The 26,125-nt window shown below is 40.3% G+C and overlaps 1 protein-coding gene across 6 annotated transcripts in view; it reads left to right on the top strand.

The window, feature by feature from the left end:
* MOV10L1 (Mov10 like RNA helicase 1) overlaps positions 1-26,125 on the top strand; it is a 69,156-nt gene that overhangs the window by 13,628 nt on the left and 29,403 nt on the right. For 2 of the 6 annotated variants that reach the window (XM_065665180.1, XM_065665197.1), the window contains exons 9-26: positions 404-598; positions 1,272-1,386; positions 2,831-3,011; positions 3,638-3,708; positions 4,079-4,170; positions 4,963-5,021; positions 5,526-5,641; positions 6,545-6,641; positions 7,734-7,912; positions 8,408-8,554; positions 9,219-9,340; positions 10,221-10,320; positions 10,746-10,910; positions 12,728-12,901; positions 13,773-13,922; positions 15,504-15,611; positions 17,916-18,053; positions 18,378-18,469. In XM_065665180.1, the coding sequence (XP_065521252.1) occupies positions 404-598; positions 1,272-1,386; positions 2,831-3,011; positions 3,638-3,708; positions 4,079-4,170; positions 4,963-5,021; positions 5,526-5,641; positions 6,545-6,641; positions 7,734-7,912; positions 8,408-8,554; positions 9,219-9,340; positions 10,221-10,320; positions 10,746-10,910; positions 12,728-12,901; positions 13,773-13,922; positions 15,504-15,611; positions 17,916-18,053; positions 18,378-18,469 (2,301 nt within the window). Of the gene's footprint in view, positions 1-403; positions 599-1,271; positions 1,387-2,830; positions 3,012-3,637; positions 3,709-4,078; positions 4,171-4,962; positions 5,022-5,525; positions 5,642-6,544; positions 6,642-7,733; positions 7,913-8,407; positions 8,555-9,218; positions 9,341-10,220; positions 10,321-10,745; positions 10,911-12,727; positions 12,902-13,772; positions 13,923-15,503; positions 15,612-17,915; positions 18,054-18,377; positions 18,470-18,969; positions 19,575-23,771; positions 23,928-25,385; positions 25,411-26,125 lie in introns of those variants that run through there. The other 4 variants (XM_065665194.1, XM_065665203.1, XM_065665191.1 and 1 more) reach the window with 4 other exon arrangements.

Here is a 26,125-nt window from a genome sequence, read left to right as displayed (position 1 = left end):
TAGCCTTAAGCAAGGCGGAGCAAACCACTGTTTCTGCAAACAATGAAGGGATACGCTTCAGGTTCCTCTGATGGAAATGTCTGGCCAATCTTTCAGTAACAGTAGTTCCAAGATGTTCCTTGTGACAGGTGTATGAATGCTGTACCTAATATGTTGAGGGGAGGGATTTTGCTCTTTCCTCAAGCTATTGATGAAATAGGGGGGTTGAGATTTTTACTTTTTAGTTATTATACTGGAATTGAACTCCGGATAGGGAGTGAGTGTGAGGGATTAGCCTAAGTTATCAGTTCTCATGTGTTCCTGAAATGAGAATCTGCAATGCTGTTTTTAAAAATACTTATGGCTTGGGAAAATCAAGTGTGAATATGATGGTTTTAAGAACTTAACTTCTGCTTACTTCAAGAAATCCTGGGTACAGTAGAGAACTCCTATTGCTTGGTTTTTCTGATTTTACTGTGGGACGTTGTATTGAAGCCACCGTAACAAGTGAAGAAGAATTACTGCTAGCACCTGTGGAGCCATTTTCTCCAAGAAAGCCTAAAATTGATCCAGAACCTCAGCCAAAGATGACGACGGTGGTTGTCCCTAAATACAGAAGGTACTGTGAATTGGAACAAAAATAACACCTAATGATGTTCTGTTTGATACTGCTACATCTGTTCTGTAAGACTGTCTAAGAATCTGTACATCTTTATATATGTACATTGCAAACAGGATAGATGTGGGCATTACTGATGGAAGGGATTTTTTTTTTTTAGTAAGGAACTGCTTGATTTCTCTGTAGATTGCTCAAACGCGAGCTCTTTCTACCATATAATGTGATGAAGAAGATAAATGCTGTTGCATAGTAATCTACAAGTAACAATTGTGTAATTAAGAAACAATATGGAAAAATTGAGACAGTTTTCTGAGAGAGTTAGCTTCTTAACTGCTCAAGCAACTTTGAGGTCTCTGTATGATAAATGTTGCCCATTCTTCCATTGTCAAAACAACTTTCCTTTTGTGAGTAAGATTCCATTAGAGTATTTGCTTAGCTATAAAAATATCCCTAAACTGAAAAAGCAGATGCATGATGTTTTCCAATAATCTTTACCTGGAGCGCTTACCTTCCTTCCCAGCATAGCAAACTTCTTAATTGTCGCTTCGAAGGAACCGTTTGGCCTGTCATGTGTGTGCATGTTCTGGCCTTGATGATGTGGCATGTTAGTTAGCTGCTTTTCACATGTATAATTTGAGAAAGCTAAATGATCTGTCATACATTTTTGTTTTAGAAGTCACAGAAAGCATTTGCCAAGCTTTCTCCCACGTTATACTGTACCAGATGATTTAAGAAGATGCGTGGAGCAGAAGTTAGACATACTGGCTTTTCAGCCTCTCTTAGCAGAGGTATGCAAGTTAGGTTTATATAAGAAAATATATTTTATGTATGGTGTTTGTTCAAGCTGGCCTTAATTTAGCAGGAATGTGTAGCCCCTTTGGTGTAATGGAAGATGACGTAATATTACTGTAGGCTTAAGACTTTAGTCTGTGCCACATAACTTCTGTTGAGTTTCAGTATGTCACAGAATCCAAGCCTGTAAGAGTACAAAAGGCTAAATGTGAAAAACTGAAAAGGGAGTAGGAGTATACGGGGAGGGGGAGAAACACAGGGTAAGGGAATACTACAGAAGATGAACAAAGATTCTTCTTCACTTCTTGAGCATCATTTGAAAGGGGGGTTTTGGGTGTCAGAACAGTAGTCCAGCAGTTTTCTTGTAGTAAATGAAAGCAGAGTTTCTTAAGATGCTGCAATAACAGAGGATTCTTTTCTGAATGCTCAGAACTTTTGGCTTTCTTTAAATCCTCAAATTTAATTCCCTGCAGCTTGTTCAAATTCTTCACACAAGTACAGCAATTTCAGAGTATACACACCAAAAATTAAAAGCAAGTCTAACAAGAATGTTCCAGTGATTCCTTCTCGGGAACTTTGTCCTGGTTTCTGGTAGAACGTTGCTGCTACTCACTCTTTTGTTTCGCTAACTTTAAGGACTTGTAAACTTGGCCTGATACTTAAGTTTTCAAAAATGCAAAGGCTGCTGTCCGCTTTCTGAACAGCTCACACAAAACCTGAGGTCACAGCATTAAGACAGCAGGTTAGTGATTCTCTCAGAAACATAAAGCTCTCTAATGTTTGAAAGAATTTTATACGGGAAGTTTGGTAACTTTTAACCACACCTTAAGTTCTGTGACTGTTTTAAGTCTGCTTCAGGAAGCACTGTTCATTTGCCTTGTGTTTGTGGGAAGATACCAAATGGAAAGCATTCTGTGCTGTCAGTTATTGTTTAGATAGAACTTTTTTTCTGTTGGAAAATACCTCTTCAGTGAGATGCATTGAGCTCTGAGGAAGAAAGTTCAGGTTCTTTCAGCTTGCCATAAACGGTATAATAATCAGCCAGTGCCAAGACTGATATGACTCACTCTCTAAATCATCTCTGCCTGGTGTACTTAGATTTTTACTCTTTCTGGGATTGCTGAGCATAGAAATCCATTTGGAGACTGTCCCTGAATTAAGATGTTGAAACTGCTGTTGGGGAAGGGAGAGACTTGGTTAACTCTTCAGCTGACTGGCCATCGTATCTGAGCTCCAAGGACTATACTAATTCTCTTTTGACTACTGGAGGAGTTTAAAATATTAGCTAGTATATAGAAGCATGTATTTAGGTGCCTTAATTGGCAACCCAGTTGCTGTGCAGTCTGTGTTAAGACGTGTTTTGTGTAATGTTAGGAATAGTGGGTTCCACATCTTAAGTGTGGAAATTACAGCAATAATGTATACTGGTTTGTTTTTCAGCATCTTAATCTAGATAATTATAAAGCCAAGTTTTCTACTCTCTTGTGGCTTGAAGAGATCAATGAAGAAATGGAGATAAAAGACTTTAACATGAGTGGGGTTACTTTGAAAAGGAGCGGGAACTTTTTAGTGTTGGAAGTGCCAGGAGTGGAAGAGGGCAGACCTCGCCTCACTGCAGGTAGTAGTTAATGTGTGATAAAGCCAAACAGCATGTTGATCAGTATTTTCAGTGCAATTCAAGCTCCATTGCTTACTCACTTGTTTAAAGAAGTCTTACATGTATTTGAACATGAAGTTACTAATCCAGGCTACTAGACAGGTGAACTGCACTGATAGTGTCTCAGTGCAAGTCTTAAAGTGGGTGCTGTCTGAAGCAGTGCTGTATGTGGCTGTTCTTATGCATATTCAGATACTTAGGATTTTTCATGTGCAAAAGTGGGGGCTTTCTGAAAAAATAAACTGCAATGTAGTAATAACTTAAAAGACAACAGGAGTGTCAAAAGCAAAAGCCAGGAAAGTAGTTTAAATTCAGAATCTCAAATAATTAATATATTAAGATACTGTTTTCAGGAGGTGCTATCTGATGGAATCAATATTTAAATCCCTTTTAAAATGTAATACACAACTGCATATGGTATTTAAGAACAGGGGCTCACAGATACAGCAACATTGCTGAAGTTAGTTAACATCTAGTATCCTGCAAATTCTTAGTTTAACCACGCAAAAGAGCAAAAAACTTAGTGGTGTGGTAAGCATTTTACTATTCCTTTAACAGTATGTTGCCTTTCAACTTTTTTTCACAATTAGGTGATAAGGTGATACTGAAAAGTCAGGTCTACTCTGAACATATAATAGAGTACGTTGCCTATATTACTGAGGTAAGCAAGATGCATTTCCTGTTGAAAATACTGTGGTCCATGAGTTTCAGAGGGGAAGTTGGCAATTCATGGAGTTACAGACTATTTTAACCTAATTTTTGGGAAACTAAATTTATTTTATTTATGTTCTGAGAGGTGATTCTGCATTTTTACTGTGTTCTTTAAGTCTTTGGCTTCATCATGCTTTTTAGGTTAGAATTTTTGCCTGCTCTGAAAGCACTCATAATGTAAATACACAGTATATTGATAGCAAGTAAATCTAGGTACTCTCTTTGGAGGTGACGGGGGGGTGTTCAGTGCTTTCAGAGATACTTCTTTGTGTTTGAAGTACTCTCATCAGTAAACTGACTTCTTTTAATCTTTGCAACAGATATGTAATGAAGATGTTACTCTTAAATTTAATGCAGATTTTGAACAGTCTTACAACTCAGAACCCATGGATGTAGAATTTGTGCATTGCAGGTATCTTTATACTTCCAAAAAGCAGCATGTAATGATTCCTTTAGTAAATTGATTTTGAAAATGTACATGATTGTCAATTGGTTGTTTTGATGGGTACAGGTAGGAGGAGGACATAATTAAGGTCTTGCCAACTCTTTCACCTCTTCTCAACACACCTTTGCCACTACATTCATTGGCAGAAGGCTGAATCTGTAGTCATGATGTACAAATAATTTTGGTCTTAAGCTTCTCTGAATGATTGCTTCAATGCCAGGCAGTGCGGGGGGGGTAGGAAGGCGGGAGAGTTGGGGGGAATATGAGGTATTTTGGGTTTGATTGCTTAGGGTTTTTTAAGGAAAAAAGATAAACCGATATGGCTGCAAGAATGGGGGGGGGGGGGGTGGAGGCGGGGCAAAACTTGCTAGTGCTAACCACCTGTCTTTTTATGGTTTTGTCTCATCTATGAGATGTTATTATCTGTACAGAGTTGCATTATCCTCTCTGTAAAATCAGTTTTGCAGAGAACTTCCTTCAAAGGCTATCTGAGCCTGGAACACCAAGCCATCTTTGTCTCACTGAAGAGCTAGAGGATATATGTATTAATATTTTTCATGGCAGAGCTGTTGAATGACACCTCTGCAGTGTATTTCTCAATAGGTGCTGCTTTTGAAAAATAAAATCTTTTATATAAAAAAACCCCAACCTATCTCTGTATGGACTGGTGTATAGTAAAAAACACAGGGTACCTTGTATGCTGCAGTAGTTTACTGAAATATAAGCTCTTTAATCTACAAATTTGTATTCTGATAACAGGATTACTAGCAGGCGATGCCAGTTGGCAGTTGAGCAAGCTATCTACCTGGGTGAAAAAGGTACACTTCAGTTGACTTAAGCTGTCTAGAGGAGTGAGTTTGTGGGGTTTATTGTGGTTTACGTTGCTTTCAGGGCATCCTGAGAAGAATGCATTGTAGGTTGTTCTTACGGGATTTTTCTGTAATGTTATTTTTCTTAACAACTCTCTGAATCTAGAGTAGGTATTATCAGGATAATTTCATCTGTTGGCAATCATGGGGAGAGGAGCAGAAACAAACTTTGAACTGTTTGAGCCAATAACAAATGTAGAAATCACGATGATAGAATAATAGCAAGTGAAATGGCAGTGGTTTGTTACCTCAGAATTTATTACAAAGCCCTGATTTCTGGCTTTATGGTTGAGTAGAGCAATCCATATGAACTTTATACAGGTCTTTACCACCTTTATGTTAGTTCTGATAACCAGTTTTGGCAACTCGGAGCAAGCTGATATAGCAGCAGTAATGTTAATCAGTGAAACATGCTTTCAAATTTCTCTTTCTCTTTTTCCTCTAAATTTGAAGTGTTATTTCCAGAAAGACTTGTCTTGCAATCACCGCAAGCTGTCAAGACCCAGAATACTGCTAAGTATTGTGTTGTTGATGATGGCCTTGAACAATGTTCCCAGCAGGAAAGTAAGGTATCTATTCTGTAAATGTTCCTTAAAATGCTGACTGCCATTCAGACTGGTAACAGATACCTACTGTACAGCTATTGTTAGAAAGGAATTGCATAATGATGTATCAAAGAATCAAAGTTGTATTCTGCTGCTTTCTGAGGACAAAAGTCTTTGCTGCTTGGGGCAGGGGATTTTATGATAACTAATACTATTAAGCTAAGGCAAGTGCTAATAAAAAAAAAACTGTATTATTATAATTGGAATTGTCAGATTTGCCTTAGACTAGTTTTCATAGCTACTGTTGACTAGATACTTAAGTCCTATCAACTGTGGCAGGACCTAATTTTATGATGGGAGGTAATCATTCTATCCTGAGTAGATTTACTCAGGCTTCTTAATTGCTAAATTACATGAAAAATACGTAGAAATCTTTCTTAGGTAACCCTCTGAAGTCCTTTCTAGTCCTCCTTTCTATTTGAAGCAGCACTGTCACCATCACTAAATCAAGTCAGCCTGGGGGAGGGTGGGAAGTGTTTGGTTTTTTTTTTGTCTAGAGATTCCACAGCCTCTACACAACCTGCGCTTCACCACCTTTCCACTCAAGATTTTTGCTGAATTCCTGGTATGAATCTTCCCCCAGTAACAGGTGGATGTGATCCCTTATGTCACTACAAAGAAGAGCTTGTCTGTCAGCTTTTTGTAACTCTGATTTAAGCCATCATGGCTATTACACTGCCTCTTTGCATCCTCATAGCCAAATCTGAAATCTGAGCTCTCAGCCTTTACAGTTCATAACAAGACCGTAGCATTTACAGTAAGCAACGATCCTGAAAAGGGCTGAGGATTACTGCTCAGCCAATGTGTTCTCAAACTGTTTTGGTTCACACAGTTATAAATGCATTTACCTTCACTTGCTGTTTTCAGGTCAAAAACCTGCAGAACAAACAGGCAAGATGCATGGCATCAAGGGACATGAACACAACAGATGTGATGAGAGCAGCTGCGCAAACAGGCCAACTTGGTATACTTTCCGTTCTTGAATATAGTTCAGGATTGCAATCACTTCAGTAAGCCAGGGCTGAGTAAGATACTCTTGAGATATCCTTGTGTTCTTTTAAAAGACAAATTCTAGAACGTTATTAGCAGCAAGTTTCATTGGAGTCTTTCTGTGGATTACTTAAAACATCTCCATTCATAGAATGGTTTGGGTTGGAAGAGACCTTAAAGCTCATCTAGTTCCAACCCCCCTGCCATGAGCAGGGACACCTTCCACTAGGCCAGGTTGATCAAAGCCCTGTTCATCCTGGCCTTGAACACTGCCAGGGTGGGGACAACAAACATCTATTGGTGTATTTGTACTCAGTAAATTATCATCTCCCAGTCATTTACTGGAAAACTTTTGGTCATGTTCAAAGTTTCTAATTTGCTGCTGGGATGCTGTGTCTCATCCTTGGGATGGCTCCTTTGCAAAGATGCCATATCTTTAGAAGACTTTTCAGAAAGCCCCGATCATTCCTGAGCTTTTCTGGAAAGTGTGAATTTAAATATCAGTGTATTTCATTTCCAAAGAGGGAGATTTTATCACTTTCTAGCAATAGGATGCCTGAAGAAATACAGAATGGATTACCTAGAATGTGCTTCTATCCAACGGTTAATAAGATTCTGCTGTGGAAAGCTAAAGTTAGACTAATTCAGACAGGATTAAGGAAAAAAAAGTCAGTAGTTGTGGCTTACTACTGGTCATCTAGTACTGGTACTGTTCTTGCAGCACCAGTTACTGAAAGTTACTGAGATTTTACTGGTTCAGGACCAAAAAAACCGAGCTTGATGCTGAAATTACAGAAAGAGGTTTTTTTGCAAGATTGTTGAGTTACATAATTGTAGTCCTTTTCTGGCCTTCAGTTTTATTAAAGAACCAGTACAATCCTGATGAGAGATGAATGGCTTATTTTCTACGTGCTATTCTATGAAATTGGAATTTTCGAGAATTTCTTTAGTTGTCACCACATAAAGAAAATGACAGTTTTTTGAAGCATAATGTGAACTGGAATTGTTTGAACCTGCATTAAAAACATTTATGTGGCGTTTTAATGCATGTTTATCTTGATTATAGTTGCTGAAACTGGGACACGTAAACAGGGAGCTGGTGAATTTTTCAATCCTGTGCTGAATGAGCAACAGAAACTGGCAGTGAAAAGGATACTGAGTGGTGAATGCCGTCCAACACCCTATGTTCTTTTTGGACCACCAGGAACTGGAAAAACAGTAACAGTAGTTGAAGCTATTTTACAGGTAATGGTGGATGAGAAATCGGTTGCCTGTAATTTTGTCAGTATTGGAACACTTACAGTAATTCTGTAAGTGCTGTCTTACTTTTTCCCAAGGAGATTTTCCCAAGATCATTTTCGAAAGCTCAGTGAAAAATGAAAGATCTTGAAATGGATTTAATAGAATTCCTAAATGCCTTATTTTCAAACCTGCTTGTCTTTGTCTTTAAAACTTTAGTGAACAGTATCTAACTTGTGATTCCAGTAGGGCCCAAAATATTTGTGAAGCATGGGTATACATTCACATGATAACTACGAATTAATTCTCCTGTCAGTACACTTGGTTTGAGAGTAGTTGTGACTGTGAAGACTGGTGTTCTTGAACTGCAAAAGGATGAATATAACATGTACACAAAGCTTCGGGATTTTGTGTTCAGTGAAATCAGGTGTGTTTGAGCTATTGCTGTTTTTCTAATTAACCTTTTTTTCTTTCTTTTAATGTCTGTTTTCTTTAATGTAGATACATTATGCTCTTCCAGACAGTCGAATTTTGGTTTGTGCACCATCAAATGCTGCAACAGATCTGATTTGCTTGCGGCTGCATCAAAGCAATCTGTTAAAACCAGGAACTATGGTCCGAGTTAATGCTAGCTTCAGGTCAGAAGAGGTAAATGTGATAGATATCTGCCAGTTCATATTTTCATTTTAATATTTTGGTCTTAAATGTCTGATTTAGTAATGTAACTGCCATGGTTATGGGTAGGCTTCTTTAGGATCCAAATTATAAAAATACTACTTCAGCTTTTCCAGAAGATTAACCGGAAAATGCTGATCATAATCTGATTGTATGACCACAGAATCTTCACCTCTTCCTTGTAGTGCGTAACTGCACAAGCAGCACATGCGTATCGGTGAAATTTTTAATGTAAGATGCTTTGACATACAAAGCGGTCTTAAAGTCTGTAACTGAAATCAAGCCTTGTTTCCAGATTCAGATTACTTACACAGAAATGTAAGCAAATAGGACTGGCATTTTTATACAATATGCATTGTGTGTGTATTTTATGTATATGCTTATATACATACATAAGTATATGAAACATCCATGTGTTCAATTTTGATCTTGACAATAAAAAAAAACCCACAGATGTCTTGCATATGTACTACTTTGTTTAGGCATATTAATGAAGAATTCATTTTGGTGTATGAATGGCTCTAAAAGTGTTTTGTTCAGCTTTTAAAGTGGTTTTCAGTGGGCTTTTTAATTCAAACTAAAGCAGTTTGGTTTAGAGTGGCATTTTGTTTTGCAAAATCCTTTTTTGTTTTTGCAGCAAATTAATGACCTGGTGAAACCTTACTGCAAGGATGGTGATGATATTCAGAAGGCATTATGGTTCAGGATAATAATTACCACATGCAGCAGTGCAGGAATGTTTTATCAAGCAGAAATACGGTAGAGTACTATAGATGGGCATATCGCTGAGGTAGCTGGGTGCTACAAAACCCAGAGTTTTTATATACCCTCTGTACTGTAACTTAAGCTCCTTTAATACACTTTATTGCATGTGTCTCTCTTTTGAAATTGTCTACCAAGCAAACAACTTGGGTTTAGGAACACTGCAGCAGAGACTTTCTCTGTGGTATATGTAAGAATTATCTTGAATTATGTTAAAAGATTTTTGATACAATAACCTTTGCTTCACTAAGTGGGAGCCCTCCAAAACAAGTGGGAGCCTTGGAAATAATACAGCTCTTGAAAATTGTTTTGGCTCAAAATGATTGTCACACTAAAAATTATGTTATGCTTGGCTTTTACCAAGTTACCTTTAATTGTAAAAAAAAAAAAAAAAAAAAAAAAAAACACAACAAAACGAACGCTACCATGTCAGCTGCTGGTAACTAAAGCTTCCTCTGATTTTGGTTTTAACTTTGTGAAAGGACACTGAAGCCTAACTGGCTTGAGTTGTTAGAAACAAAGCCTGGGGATTGTTTTGGCTCCACCGAGTGCACTGTTCTAATTAAGTAGCTTGAAGGAAACTCAGAACAAGGAAGGCTTTTCTGAGTGTCTTAACCTTGGTATGAACAATGCTTTAATTAAGATAACCAGTGGCTGTGTATATTGGAGTATGTAAGTAAAAGCACAGATGACAAATTGAACTTACTGGGGTTTTTTTCTATGTTGCATGTTGAAAATACCCATCTTTGCTCAGTGAATGGAGTTGCCTGGCACACTTCACAAGGAAGTTAACAGAATTGCTGAGATCAGCCACAGGGTGGCAGAATGAACTAATCTGAAAACAGCCCTATTTTGGGTTCATGTTATTTAATTCTAGGCTTGGACACTTCACTCATGTGATTCTGGATGAGGCTGGACAAGCAACTGAACCAGAGAGCTTGATTCCTGTTGGGTTGATATCAGAAGCTAATGGACAGGTAGTTCTCTTGGTATCACTTGCTGAAAGGAAGAAAGTTTTGGTCCACTGTTATTTCTATGAATGGAAGCAGCTACTTCCTGGTATTGAGTATGGAATTCTGAGTACTTGTAGTGAATCCTATTCCTGCACAATAACTGTTTCCCACACTTGCATGAGTTGTTTTACATCAAAACAAGTCCACATTGGTAGGACAGGATTCAGGGTGTGGAAGATGTCAAAATAAAAATACGCTTTCTTAGTTTAAGACAGCAATGTGCTTCTGTCCTGGGCCTGTGCAGACAGATCAGATGTTTGCAGGAAAGCAGAACACTTCATATCAGTTGTCCTTTTTATTCTGAACTGTGTACGTTGTTACTGAAATTGCATTTTAATAACTTTCTTAATACAAGATAGATGTATTTTTATTTTTAATTCCATATACAGATAGTTCTTGTTGGAGATCCAAAGCAGTTAGGGCCAGTAATAAAATCTAAAATTGCGCTGATGTTTGGATTAAACGTGTCCTTTCTGGAAAGGCTGACATCAAGAGAGATATACCTGAGGGGTAAGGATGCTTTTGCTGCCTGTGGAGCATATAATCCTTTGTTGGTGAGTAAAACTACAATTTTCATTCTGCCTATATCAAAAAAAGAGAAACAGTGGTTCCTGCTGTTCCCTTACCACCTTTTTGCTCCCTGATGCTTAACGATTAGGTTAGCTTGAGTGCTAGTTATCTAGGAAACCTTGATTATTTTGAATACACACTCTGAATAGCAAGGATGCTGAGTCCTCCAGCATGTTAAAACCCTTCTTTGAAGCGATTCTCTATTCTTAAGCAGAATAGGTCAAATATTGTATACAAAGCAGAATTCTAAATAATGACTTAAAATTCCCTTCCATTTCCATGGTCCACATTTACTGTAACTTCATGACTTACACGACTGCAGGTTCTACTTTTAACATAGAAAGATTAAAAAAAAAAAACACTCTTGTTTAAACATGAAGATTAATTTTGTAACACTGTGTTTCAGAGAGGAAAAGAAAGCAGTTTCTGGTTATTTGGTTTGAGGGATTTTTTTTATCACCTCTTCCTGAAGTACAGCTTCCCGAAACCTTGTATGGTGATATACCTAAAGTCTGTGTGAAGTGGCAGAGGTAGCATAGTACATAAACAAGCACAGATCTTTCAGCTGCTTTAACTTACTGTCTGAATCTGAAGTACAGGGCTAAAGTGAAACTTACTAAGATGCCTTCCTCTTCTCATGGTAATATGCTTTGAAGAATTAAACTGAGAGCACGGATGACTAGATGACCATGTAAACAGAGGAGGGACAAAATCTGATGGCAGACCTGTTGGGAAAAGTGAGGTGTTTGGCCCTGGGCTTTAGATTGGGTTCACCCTGCTGGAGAAACTGTCACACTTCCTCCTAAAACTTGTTACACCAAACTTTGGTTGCTGTGTGCCTTATACGGTCCTTAAGTAGAATTGGCATAATGAGCGAGCAGGAAGTATGAGGGCTTTTAAAGATATTATTTGACTTCGAGTATCATATGTTAGTCTTTTTTATGGGACATACTGGGTTTTTAGCTGTTTATTATGGACTGGAGTTATTCGTTAAGGCCATTCTTTCATTTAAAGACAGAAGCCAGAAATGTATTTATCAGCAGTTTTAATGCTCCCTTTCTGCCTCTCAAGACTTCCTCAGAAAAAAAAATCGGGCTACATCCATGGAAACCCCATTCAAACCAATTCATCTATCAAGTACATTCAGCTGGATTTATGTTTCTTCTCTCCCCCTCCCCTTGGAGGGGAAGAGATGGTCTTTCAAAAGACTGCTTTTTTTATTTATTTAGAGTAGATCACACCTGCAGTTTTTGCATTCAGTACAGGTCTTCAGCAGCTTTAGAAAAGCTGAATGCTAGAGGATGGTGAAGTAATCACAGAATCATAGAATAGTTAAGGTTAGAAAGGAATTTAAGATCATCCATTTCCAACCCCCTGCTGTGGGCAGGGACACCTCACACTAGGCTATGCCCAAGGCTCTGTCCAATCTGGCCTTGAGCACTGTCAGGGATGGAGCATTTACCACTTCTTTGGGCAACCTGTGCCAGTGCCTCACCACCCTCACAGTAAAGAACTTTTTCCTTATAGCTAGCCTGAACTTCCCCTGTTTAAGTTTTAACCCATTACCCGTTGTCCTATCACTACAGTCCCTAATGAAGAGTCTCTCCCCAGCATCCTTGTAGTCCCCCTTCAGATACTGGAAGGCTGCTGTGAAGTCTCCATGCAGCCTTCTCTTCTCCAGGCTGAACAGCCCCAACTTTCTCAGCCTATCTTCATATATATCTGCTTGGGAGCTGTGTAGTGTGAAGTCTGATGAATAATTATCTGTTTCAGTTATGGATTTTGGGTTTTGGTTTTGCAGATCACAAAACTTACAAAGAACTACAGGTCACATCCTGCGTTGCTTGCCTTGCCATCTAAATTGTTTTATCATAAGGAGCTAGAAGTTTGTGCAGACACTTCAGTAGTAAATTCTTTGTTGCATTGGGGGAAACTGCCCAAGAAGGGATTTCCACTAATTTTTCATGGAATAAGGGTACGTAAAATGTTTCTGCAGTGAAAATACAAATGAGGATGCCTGATACAAGTTTACTGATGTTGTAGATGAATTTTCGTTAGAATAAATTCAAGAAAAAATGTGAAAAATGAAGGAACTTTTCTTTTGCCAGTAATGTGACTTTCTGCGCATCTGGTTTTAGAAACAACTACTGAAGTCAAATGTTTGCTAAGAACTTGAACGGCTGCCCATTGCAGTGTATTGTGGAGACATTTTGACACAAATTTAAATTCATAGCAGATTAACCAAGATGCAGCTACAGTCAGATGCCTTTAGATTGCTTTTGTTGAGAGTTTGCTACGTGCAAATGAATACAAGGCTCTAAAACTAGATCATAGAATCATAGAATAGTTAGGGTTGGAAAGGACCTCAAGATCATCTAGTTCCAACCCCCCTGCCATGGACAGGGACACCTCACACTAAACCATCCCACCCAAGGCTTAAGTAGGCAGGAGAAAAAACAGTGGTTTAGAACAAGATTTATTTAATTTTTTTTTTCAGTCTTCCTACAAGTTAGTAAAAAGTGATAGTATCCACTGCTTGGAGAGGATTGGTTTTGAGCTCTTCTACCTTGCAGAAGTGCAAGATACCAATGTGCTGATGTGTTAGAGAGTTGAGATTTAATTCCTTTGTTGCACACTGAAACTACTGTTATAAATTCTCCACAAAATCCTTAACAAAAAGAGTTAGTTGATACTGTTCATTGGAAGGGGTGTGTAGGGAAGAAGACAAATTGTATATAACATTACATCACTTCCTTTTTTGCATTTAGTATGTATAAGAATTAATTTATTAATAAATTACCACTTCTGCACCTGGTCTTCATCTTGTTTCCTTTCCCCTAATACAGGGCAGTGAAACACGTGAAAGTCACAGTCCTTCATGGTTTAATGCAGCTGAAGCAGTTCAAGTAATGCAGTACTGTTCTCACCTTGCTAGAAGTGAGAACGCTGCAGTGCCAGTGACTGACATTGGAGTGATTACACCGTATCGTAAACAGGTAGAACTGATGTCTAACAGCTTCAAAGTTGCTGTGTTTTATCTTGTGGATTTACACTGTGGCTGTGGTTTGTTAAAGCAGGGAGGCATATCTCAAAACTTTGCTGTTGTCATCATCTTGCACAGTGTATTATCAATCACTGGTGGTGTTTCCATTGAAATCTAAACATAAAGGAAGACAGCAGTAATGGCATTCTACTTTTTACTTTTAAAAATCCGAAAACAATTAAGGCAAGCTGTTTCGAAACAGTTGTTGGGAGTAAAGGGTGTGAGTCAGGAATTTATTATCCAGCAGCTGGAGCAACAATCTGATTCTGTCACTTACTTTCTGCACTGAGGACTGAAACAAAAAGGAAATGTAGTGAAGTAGGTGGCATGTCACCTTGCTATGGCTTTGAGGAAACTAGAGGAGTTGGGATGACTTAGCTGTCCTGTAGTCAGACTTGAAGTCTGTGCTGCTATTTAAACCTGTAGAGAATGTTGAATGTCAACTTCAAATGCTGTTGCTTTATTTTTAAAGCTATTTATATTTACATCTGTTTAAAATGAAATCAGACAGCATGTACTTAAAGCTACATCTCCTTTCATTTCCAGAGGATGCTCTGGACAGTGCATCTCATTTTCCTTACTATTCACATCCCAGATTTCATGGCATTGCATGTGTGGGCTGGGGGAAACAACCCACACAACATGACCTGTGTGGAAAAGACCAACCCCTGTTGAGGAAATCACGCTTGCAAATACACTCATCCTCCTGGTCAGGTGTATGTGCCTGCCTGTGTCTGCAGTTACTGTTTGTTTTTCAAGTACTTGTATATTGGTGTGGCTGAACCTCTTATACTCCCTAAAACGTTTCACATCATTTAATGTGATTATGTCCTTCATCTGCCTGTGATGGAAGACATAGATGAATAATGTCTGCTTCAAGGAAGTCACCTTGTACTGCAGGAATGCCGATTAAAAGGTAGTCATTGACTATCCCCTGTCTTAGCCAGGCATGGTTTTTTGGTAAATTTCTTGGAGCTCTTAATGTATGCTCTCCAAGCAGCTGTTAGCAGATGGTAATATGCTGATCCCACACATGGCAGCATTTCGGTCCACAGGACTCCTCCTTTTTCTTTTTGTGGGGGGTACTTAAGGTCACATCTCACCTCTGTCTTTAACTGCATGATGCAGCTAACAAAGGTGCACAGTCATCTTGAGGGGCTAGGGAAAGCTACTTGCCCTGCCACATCTGTGATAAGCATGGTTTTGGATATAATGAAAATTGTAAGAAGAGGGTTTATGGATCTAAGTTGTTCTTCTCATTAAAATCCAGATCGTTTTCTGTTTCAATGATGGTAGCAAGAGTTACACCTTCTTGGTTGTGTAATAAGGAAAAGTTACTGTTTGATTTTAAAACCTTACTGGTGAATGATGGCTGAGCAAGGTGTAGGCATTTCCTGAGACTTCTCTGTGTTAAATCACATACCTGTATACAGAGTATGTTTCAGTTCGGAAGTAATCAAATGTAAACCTCTCAAATGTAAAAGTAAATTCCTTCTAACACCCATTTGTTGTTGGTTTTGTTTTTTCTTGGTAGGTGGAAAAAATTAGATTACTTCTGAGAAGTGTCGATTTGGCAGACATTAAAGTTGGTTCAGTAGAAGAGTTTCAAGGGCAGGAGTACCCGGCTGTCATCTTATCAACAGTATGTACATTTGTTGTGGTCATCTAGAGAGTTTTTGTATGTGTCTGATTCTCTCTGTTTCCTGTTTGGTATAGGTCTTTACAGGATAAAAGAATAAAACATTAAAAGCTGTATTTTTGTCTGTCACAGTATTCGAAAACAGCTTATTTTTAGGTGCATGGAAATAGTAGAGCATCTGTGATTTTTTGAGGTAAACTTTAAACCTTTGTAGATACTCGTGCTGAATTTATTTTGGAGTTTCATGCAGCTAATGTATCTTTCCATTCTCCCTAAGTGAAAGGTACATGTTTGGGTAGATGATGCATGTGGAATTGTGTTGAGGCCATTCCTTGCATTTGACAAAGGGGGAAAGAGGATTTTGTCGCAGAGTACTGGGAGGGCTTGCTGTTATTCGGAAGCTGGCAGCCTTTGTCTCTCTTCTTTTGCAAAGTTGATGACCAGTATGCTCCAGCAGATGTCTGAGCTGAGGTTAAATGTAAGCATATGCCCGTTCCCTCTGTAAATCCTAGATACTATTTCAGCAAATGTACCTATCCCTGGTATTTGAACTCATGTGAAAACCCCATAAAGGGAAAAGCTAAAGCAGCTTCTTTATATCCTACTTTTATGTTCTTTGTCTTCTCAGGCATGTAAGATTGTTGCCTGAGGCTCTTGTCAGGAGGCTTTTCTTTGTGCTTCTAAGGAGAAATCAGTGTGGGGTTGAGAAGTGTAAGCAGCAGCTGACAAGTCAGCTGATAGCTGCTGAGGCTTTTTGCAGACAGAATACATGGTACCAATCTAAGTCAACAGCTATCAAATATGTGCTGCTGTAGGCATGCTGACCTCCTGGACAGAAGTAAAAATCTCTGCTGGATCAGTGGGAAAAGACAGTTGGGAAATCTTAGAGAAAGCTTAACTTAATATTGTGAACATCAGCAAGTGATACCAGGTCAGTGTAGGGTGATGCTTGAGGGTTCAGACTTTCTTTTAGTGGGCATTGTGGGCCCTACATAGCTGTGTTTCTACAGTGTGGAATTCAGTTCAGAATACAAAAGAAATCTGTATATACTTGCTTTTTTCCAAATGGTGACATGGATTTGGTGCAGTAAGTCTCTAAACTTAGAAGATGGAAGTGTTTGGAACGTGGAGCTCCTGAGGTTTTTGTGACCTAGGTCCCTCAGGGCTGTTCAGGAACATACGGAACAGGCAGAGCCTGTAAGTCTGAGTAATGGCATACATGGCAAACTGGTCAAAGGAAGTAGTATAGACCATGAATGGGTAGCTGAAGATATGACCAGTACTGGCCTACTTGTAACAGGAGTATATAGGATTTCCTATGTACTTAGTGATTAGGCTTTCCTATGTATTTAGTGAGAGGTATCCCTGTCCATGGCAGGGGGGTTGGAACTAGATGATCTTGAGGTCCTTTCCAACCCTAACTATTCTATGATTCTATGATTCCAGGAGAGAGTAGGATAAAACAGCCATGTAAACAACCAGAACACTGGAAAGCAGGGTGGATGCAGGGGACGAGGAACAGTTGGTTTTGGGGATTGTTTTGTGGCTTGGAGGAAGAGTTTGTGGGATTATCTGGTTTGGGATTTTTCCTGAGGGCAGTGGTACTACGACTGCTTTCTTTGTTCTGCATCATACCATAGCTTTTCAATCCAGCATTGTTTTTCTCTTAAACTACTTCTAGGCATGTACCATGCTCCTATTTATAAGAACTCATTATCTTGGTTATGAAAACCATCTTTTATCAAAGATGGGTTCAAATACAGGTAAAATAGAGGTGTAAATTTAACGAGCACACTACAGCATACTATAGTTACAGCACACTAGTTGCTTTGGCTGTTTTTTCTAAGCTAAGTCAAAGCACACTGATGAGACCACTGAAGAAGGCTTGCAGAAAAGATGCACTGTGAGTTGTCATTCAGCTGTAGGACTGGGAATACCAGCAGTTCCAGCATTTCTTCTACTGACAAGATAAAAATCACTGGGGTTTCTGAAGCAGTTTTGGTATCTTGTGTTTCAAATTACAGTGGGATAGTCCTGATGCTAAAATAAAGCCAGTGCACCATTCTCTTGTAATTGCTGAAGTTGCCTTAGCAGCCTGTTGGGGAATAGACTTCCTGTGGGAAAGCCAGTGGTGGGAAATAGTTAGGTAGCTGCAATTTAGAAGCTAACTTGTGCATTGCTGATGTTGAGCTGCAGCTGTGGATTGCTGTGGGAAGCAAATATTATGTTAAAGTTATGCTATGGCTATTGCGAGGTAAGTTGCTTTCTCATTATTCTATTACTAAAATTATCCATAATTAATTTTAGGTGCGATCTCGTGAAGGCTTATTTGGTGATGACAAATACTGTTTGGGCTTTCTCTTTAATGCAAAGAGATTTAATGTAGCAGTTACTAGAGCAAAAGCTTTACTCATCGTCATTGGAAATCCTCATGTTCTCGCAAAAGTAAGTTTTGGTTTTATACCTTTTGGTATTTGCCACAGTAAATGAATGATTTGGGGGGTTAATTTTTTCTTGATGTTATGTCTGACTTTCCAGATAAAAAGGAAAGTAGGCTGGAATAGTAGGTTCTGTCTCCCCACACCTATGTGCAACAAATACTTAAGAGCAATTGTAAGCCTTCCTCCAGTGTTAGGCCATGCTTGCAGCAGTCCTCTTGCTGGGAAGGGTCCTGTTAAACCTCCTGCATTCATGTGCTGTGTTAATTTGTTTGAAAATTCACTTCACAGAGCAGTGTGATTTAAATTAAACATTCCTCTTTTCTTCTAGGATCCCTGTTTTTGTGCACTGTTAGAATACAGTTTAATGAATGGAGTATATGTTGGTTGTGACCTGCCTCCTGAGCTGGAATGCCTGCAGAAGTGAGTGTCTGTTCTTCACTTCAACCTTGCTAGGCACGGATCAGTTTACTATTTGTAAAGCTAATGTCATCTGAAAGATTGATGAATACAACAGCCTGTGGTATCAGAGTGGGATTTGATTTTGCATTCTTAAGTACTGTAAACATAGTAACGTGTAATGTAGCCATATATTCCCCTGCCCCATAGGAGTCTGAGCATTAAATATTGCGTAAGAGCTGTTGACAACTTTGGCATTTTACATAGTCCCCTAATGATGCATTACATGTTTGATGACCTTAAGAATTTGTGTTAGAGGGATGTGGGGGGGAATGTTGAAGGTGACTTTACTGTAATTAAAGAAATCCACTTGAAGACTGATTTAAACATATCTCTTAGTAACACATGATAGGTTGTTAAATGGGTGTGATCTCCTACCTGAAAGGCCAGTTTGTTTTTGTTCCAATCAATATTGTTGTTCTTGGAAAGGTAGCAAAAATTGTATATCTTCTTCCCTTTGACAGGTGTGATTAGTTTTCCAGTGTTCAAGATGCATTCAGCCCTCATCTGTCTTGAAACTAAGAATATTTAACAGCAATTTGATCCTGTGGAAAACTAGCACCCTTTGCCCTCAGGAAAGGGCACATGTTCTGAAACAGTTGGAAGTTTATCCAAACAAGATTTTAGTACTTCTAGAAGTGAAAAAGTTCAGATTTAACAGTATAAAATAGTAGTAGCAGCTTACTTGCTTTTCTGTTTAGAATGTATGTGACTTTATGCCTCTGCATAGAAGAGTATGCCTGAACCTGTAACAGCATGCCTGAATCCTCCAAGCTTCAGAACAAAAATGTTGATAAAACACTTAAGTTAGCTTTTTCCTGTTCTGTAATCTTCACAGCTTCTTGATTTTTCTCAGAATTCTGTAGTGCCTCCTAAAACTGGACAATCCCAAGAACATACGTGTGTCTTGTAATTTGTTATGGGAGTTACAGTTATATATGCACAATGTGAGCTGGAATAATACATAAATATCTCCACTTGACTAATATTGAGTGTCTTAAGCCAAGCATGCTTTAAAAAAAACACCACGTACTTCCAGTTTTTTAGGCCTTTATACATACAGCTGAGATCACACAGGATTTTCTTGAGTTTTCTCTGCATTCCAGCTCTCTGCTGGAGGAGTGATTAGTAGTTACAGGTTAATAATCTTTGAATTGTAATAGTTCGTATGCTGATACCAGTTTCTACAAAGATAAAAACCTGTTTATTTTTGAAGGTTGTGCTTTTATTACTCAGCAGAAGTCACATCATAAATGCCTTTTCATAGAATCATAGAATAGTTAGGGTTGGAAAGGACCTCAAGATCATCCAGTTCCAACCCGCCTGCCATAGGCAGGGACACCTCACACTAAACCATCCCACACAAGGCTTCATCCAACCTGGCCTTGAACACTGCCAGGGATGGAGCACTCACAACCTCCTTGGGCAACCCATTCCAGTGCCTCACCACCCTAACAGGAAAGAATTTCCTTCTTATACCCTATCTAAACTTCCCCTGTTTAAGTTTTAACCTGTTACCCCTTGTCCTGTTACTACAGTCCCTGACGAAGAGACCCTCGCCAGCATCCCTGTAGGCCCCCTTCAGGTACTGGAAGGCTGCTATGAGGTCTCCATGCAGCCTTCTCTTCTCCAGGCTGAACAGCCCCAACTTCCTCAACCTGTCGAGCATCTATTATAGGTGTTGGCAACTGACTGGGTGTGTTGGGATGGAATGATGCCCCCCTCCCCCAACACATCTAGTTTAAAGCCTCCTTGACCAGTCTGGCAAGCCTCCTACCAAAACTGTTCTTCCCCTTCTTTACCAGAGCAGCTCCACCAGCCTGTAATAGACCTGGCCTACTAACTTCAGTCCCGTGTTCAAGACACCCAAAGCCCTGACTATGCCACCACCCTTTTAACCATTTATTAACCTGGCCAATCCTCCTAGCTTTTTCTTGGTCCTCCCCTGTGTCCTGGAGAATTGACGAAAAGACTATCTGAGCACCAGAGCCCCTAACCACCTACATTGGGTTTATTTTTCTAGAAGAGTTCTTAGTTTAAAGGGCAAGTACTTGTTTTTGAGGGAAGAAAAAAAATCTTTCATCCAACAACTACCTTTTGCCAGTGCAGAAACTCATCAGTGAAAAGAGCATTTAACTCTTCTTACTGTAATTCATATTGTTCACAACTAAAATGTGGAAACCTTGAGTTACTAAGGCTAGCCTCTGACAGTCTTTAAAAGTGCTTCCAGAGCAGTGCTTATGCCTCATTGAGAGGGCTGCACAAAGCAAGCCAAGCTTGCACTCTCTTTATGTTGAAGGATGGGAGAAGGGGGATTTCTGTTCCTGCTTTTATTGCTGCATATTTAAAACTAGCTGTGTTTTTTTTCCTAACCCATTTGCCTCACCCTGCTTATTAATGACTGAGGAGCTGCAGTGTGTGATACACAGCAACTTTGTCTTCCTCCTTTTCTTGCAATGTTTCTTAACTCTTTCTGCCTCTACCCAGCTGGAAACCTTGTTTGAAGAAAGACCTTCCCATGGGAACTGTACAGCATTAACAGTGTTTGCAACTTTACAACAGTTCTGGCAGCTTGATGTGCCTGCGGTGCTGGTTCCAGAGGTGTTAGCTTCAGTATTCTAGTCGTGTCTTTCCTGCAGTCATGCGGCCTGATGAGCTGGAGTGAAGAAAAGGGGAGAAAACATAAGTAGTTAAGAGTTTAAATTTTAAAATTACTTTTGAGAGAACAAGTCAAACCCTCAGAAACCCCTGGAGGTTTCCTTGCAGAATCAAAGCACACACTGCTATACTGAACACTGAACAGGTTCTTGGTGTTTCCTCAGTATCTTTCAAACAGTAACAAAGTTCTGTGAAGTGGTTCCTGCATTGTGGTGGTTCCAACAGCTGAATTCTGTGCTGTGGCAACAGGAGTTCCCTCAATGGATCGTCTTTGCCTTTTGAAAGAAGTCCCTTAACTTGTAGGTGGCTGCATTTAGATCACAATTGAAAAGAAAAAGTACGTACTTCTAATAGTAATTTAGACTAGGAAGGCTTTATTAGAGTGGTGATCCCTCATATTGCTATGACTGTTTCTCATGTGTTTAAGTTCCCATTACATTGCTGTTGTTCATCTGTCCAGGCTGGTGCAGTGTGGGTAAGGTCACAGTAAATCCCTAATAGATGCAGGAGTTGCGGGGCAAGTAATTTTATATGTTTCATGTGTTATTTGTGCTAGTTCCGTGGTTTTTCATAATAGCTGTTTAACTGCACAATACCAAATGAAAGTTGCACCTCTACCAACTACACAGCAAGACCTTGAAGATCAGACTGTGAGCCTCTGACACAAGCCTTATCATTCAGGTTGTACCAGCTCAGTAGTGCCAAGTCCAGTGCATGGCTGGATGCTCCTGCCCAGGCTGCAGGGATAGGCTGTGTGCACATTTCCACCTAATGTGGGGTGGGAGCCTTGTTAACCCTTTCTGTCCTGTCTCTTCATGAAAAATGGGCAGTCTACACCTGAACAGAAAAAAAGCCCTGAGGCTGTAGTTACAACCTGTATTCAACAGCTTGTGTGATCATGGGTGTCCTGGGTTCAGCAGTAGCAGTCATTTTTCTCCTTCTTAGTAGCTAGTGCAGTGCTGTGTTTTCATTTTTTGGCCTGGGAACAGTGCTGATAACGCCGATGTTTTCAGTTGCTGCTCAAATGTTTGGTCTGGCCAAGGACTTTCTGAGCTTCATGCTCTGCCAGGGAGGAGGGGAAGCTGGAAGGAAGCAGAGACAGGACACCTGACCCAAAATGACCAAAGAGGTATTCCATACCACAGCGCGTCATGCCCAGGATGTAACTGGGAGTGACCCTAAAGGGCTGGGGACTGCAGGGTTGGACAAGGTATCGGTCGGTGCTCGGCTGCGGGGAATGGGGCGAGTTATCAGTCGGCTCGTGCTGAGGTGTTGTATTCTTTCCTCTTGTTATTTCCTTTAGCATTATTATTATTGGTGGTAGCAGTAGTGATTTGTGTTATACCTTAGTTACTAAACTGTTCTTATCTCAACCCGTGGGAGTTGCATTCTTTTTGATTCTCCTCTCCGTCCCTCCAGGAGCAGGGGGAGGGCAAGAAGTGGGGAGAGTGAGTGAATGAGGTTTGTGGTTGGGTTTGAACCACGACAATGGGTGTCCTGGGTTCAGCAGTAGCAGTCATTTTTCTCCTTCTTAGTAGCTGGTGCAGCGCTGTGGTTTTGATTTTCAGCCTGGGAACAGCGCTGATAACACTGATGTTTTTAGTTGCTGTTCAGTAATGTTTACTCTGACCAAGGACTTTGAGTCTCATGCTCTGCCAGGGAGGAGAGGAAGCCGGGAGGAAGCAGAGACAGGACACCTGACCCAAACTGACCAAAGAGATATTCCATACCACATCACGTCATGCCCACTATATAAACTGGGGGCAGTTACCCGGAAGGGCGAGATCACTGCTCGGATTGGGCTGGGTATCGGTCGGTGGGTGGTGAGCAGTTGTATTCTCTTCCCCTTTTATTTCCCTTGTCATTATTATTATTGGTGGTAGCAGTAGTGGTTTGTGTTATACCTTAGTTACTGGACTGTTCTTATCTCAACCCATGGGAGTCACATTCTTTCGATTCTCCTCCCCATCCCTCTGGGAGCAGGGGGAAGCGCGGGGGGAGTGAGTGAATGGCTGCGTGGTACTGAATTACCAGCTGGGCTTAAACTGTGACAATGGGTTTTCCTTAGGGGCCATTATCCCAGTAAGGACCTTAAATCAGTGGGGCAAGAAACAGAATCCAGAACATGTGGGCAACCTGCACCCACTATTTACTGTCTTCTGTAACCTCAATTTGACAACATTACAAAAGTCAAATAGACTTTTCTCCTTTAAATAAAATAGCTTCAAGGTGTCAGGGAACATTGTGCTGCACATTTAGGAGCTCAGAAACCAGAATAATGAGTATTCTAAATTGTAATAAAAACCAGACCCTTTTAAAAATTAATATTGTTGTACTGCATCTAACAAAAGACAACATCAGCATTCATTCACAGATGAAGGAACAATTCATTTGTTTCTGTTTTACCAGGCTTGTTAGAATCTATGTACTCTGATTATTTAAACAATTGGCTACTTTTCTTTTAAGTAGTAATGGTAAGGCAAATGCAGTATGCCTCCAAGCTGTGGGGAAGGGTGTTTTTCCAGCACATGCTGAAGAGTGGGAGGGTAAAGTAATCTTTTTAAGCTGCTCCAATTTCCTTACAGCATTAAGTGTTGTTATGTCTCAGTAGCTCTTTAAAGATGTTTCAGTACTGGCTTCTTGATAATTGCTCTGCAAGAGCCAAAGGAAATGTTTCCTCTGCGATGTCTCACAGAAGTACAGTGAGGGGTGACGTGCTGTAGGGCAGAAGTCAAACTGCAGACCCTGGAATGAAGAACTGTAGGTAAGAAGAGGACAAAATGCTGTTGAAATGTTACATTTGGAAAGGCTTGGAAATTGTCCAAAATGCACAAATGAATAGTTCTAGTCTAGAACTAATGGTTCCTTTAAGGCGTACTAATGTCAAGGAAGAAAAAATTAAGAGCCAGAAGAGAGTGTACAATGTAAAAGTATGTAAACACTGGTTCGTGGTTTGCTCATTGCGATTCTTGCAGCTGGGAATAAAGTGTGTCCAAACAATAGCAAAAGCAAGGGAAGGTGAGAAGTACTGGAAATTCAGTGTAGGAAGGACAGAATAGATGAATAATGGAGAAGTACTTCCATGACTGCACTCTTTAAGGAGTGGTATCCAGCAGCAAGGTTGAGTCTGGACATGGGTATCTGGAGGTACAACTGATACTGTTCTGACTGGTGGCTGAGGGAGCAAAGCTGTGCGTGTCATGCTTTGTGCCGTCTCGGTTCTTTTATAAAGCAGTGTAGGTGATGATGCAGAGGGCGGTCCATGAAACATGGCCTGTGTGTCAGGTTTTAACGTGCTTGGGCACTTCTTTAGTGCCCTGCAGGAAACTTGGGGTCCCAAAATCCACTTTGCTTCAGTAAAAGCTGGGGTATTTGGTTACCTTTTTTGTGAATGGGATGCTCTCCCTTAATGTGCTTTTAGCACAATGATGCTTAACAGAATTGTCTCCTTCTGTAAGAGATCTGTATATTCCTAATAATATGTCTGAAGAGCAACAGAACAGATGATCCCAGCCAGGTGATCACCATCACAATATCTGAGTGCACTTATAGGGCTCACAGCAACCAGAAGAGCAGTCCTGCTAGTGTCAGGGGCAAACGGGAAGCTGGGTTGTCCCTAATAGCAGGGCTTTCTAAGCAATCAGATGGACTGTGTTGACCATAAGACAAAGCTGTGTTTCAAAGGAAAGCCCAAATGCTACAGCCTTTGTTACTTCACTTGGTCCTGGAGTGAGGGAGGGTGGCCGGGCTGCAGCCCACAGCATGGCCCCACAGGGCAGCATTGCCTGAGTGAGGGGCAGATACGTGCTGCCCTGGGCACAGCAAGAGCGGGTGCACCAGGGCTGGGCAGAGCAGCACCATGCAGACCCCTGCAGCAAGGGGGGTGGAAGGGAGAAGCACAGAAATATGCTTATTGTCAGCACTTGGCCATTTGCTGAAAATGCTCTGTGGGAAGTCAAGGGCCTCCTGGCGTTCCATTCTGCTGCTAACAGCCATGCCCTGGGGCAGTGAAGGGGACAAGACAGCGAGGACAGAAGGGTAGTGAAAATTTCCCTTTTGGCTTCTCTTAAATTAATGAACAAACAGCACAGATGGGACAAGTGAGGCAGAAGAAGAAATCCAGCATAAACATTCCCGGTAGAATGCCTCAAATGAAGACATTCTTTGTGTGGAACAGCACAGCGACCAAAAAGCATTTTCACCTATATTCTTTCTGTTTCAGGAGAGCACTCTGCAGGCTGGTCAGACAAGGACAGTGACAGTAACCCAGCCCTGTCACCCTCCAGATGTATATTTCTGTCCTTGCGGTAGCTGGCTCTGAGAGGCACCCCAGCAGCCTATGCTGGAGGGACAGGTGCTGGTGTGGGCACAGCCAGTGCAGCACAATTTGTCTGACCCCTCCAGATTTCTGCAGTCCTGAGGCTGTGCTGGAGTCACCTGCCTTAAGACTTGACCTTTGTCAGATGTATGTGGCGATGTTTAACTTCAGACCCAAGGAATCGCTAATAATAGGCTAGTGAATAGTGTGCAATTCACTTGCTCAGGCTGTTCATCCATTTTGCTTAAGCCACTACCCATTTTTAAAAGCAACTTGTTTGCCAGTCTTCAGGGAGATTTCTTCATCCAGTATAATGCTATCACACTTTTATTTCAAGTGTGTTGTGCTAGGTACTGCTAACTAGGTAATAAGTCATCCCAAATACATTCCCGGTCAATGTTACCATCTTGTTTGCACTGAAAATGAGTGCAGTATCTATAACTGCAGCATCACCCCTTTATACTCCAGCACAGCCTGAAATTAAGTCTTCAAAATGATTGTTCATAAGCGTATGTGGCCTTCAGGGTAGCGCCCTGTACATGAACCTCATTTATGTGTGGAGTGACTGCTACCACCACAGAAAAATCTAGCAAGGGAAAATGTAAAGAACAGATGTTTTTCAGCAGCGGCTCACTGCACATGGG

Source organism: Lathamus discolor, chromosome 1, assembly GCF_037157495.1.
Source record: "Lathamus discolor isolate bLatDis1 chromosome 1, bLatDis1.hap1, whole genome shotgun sequence".
Taxonomy (NCBI): Eukaryota; Metazoa; Chordata; class Aves; order Psittaciformes; family Psittacidae; genus Lathamus; species Lathamus discolor.
This window is presented reverse-complemented; position numbering and strand designations above follow the sequence as displayed.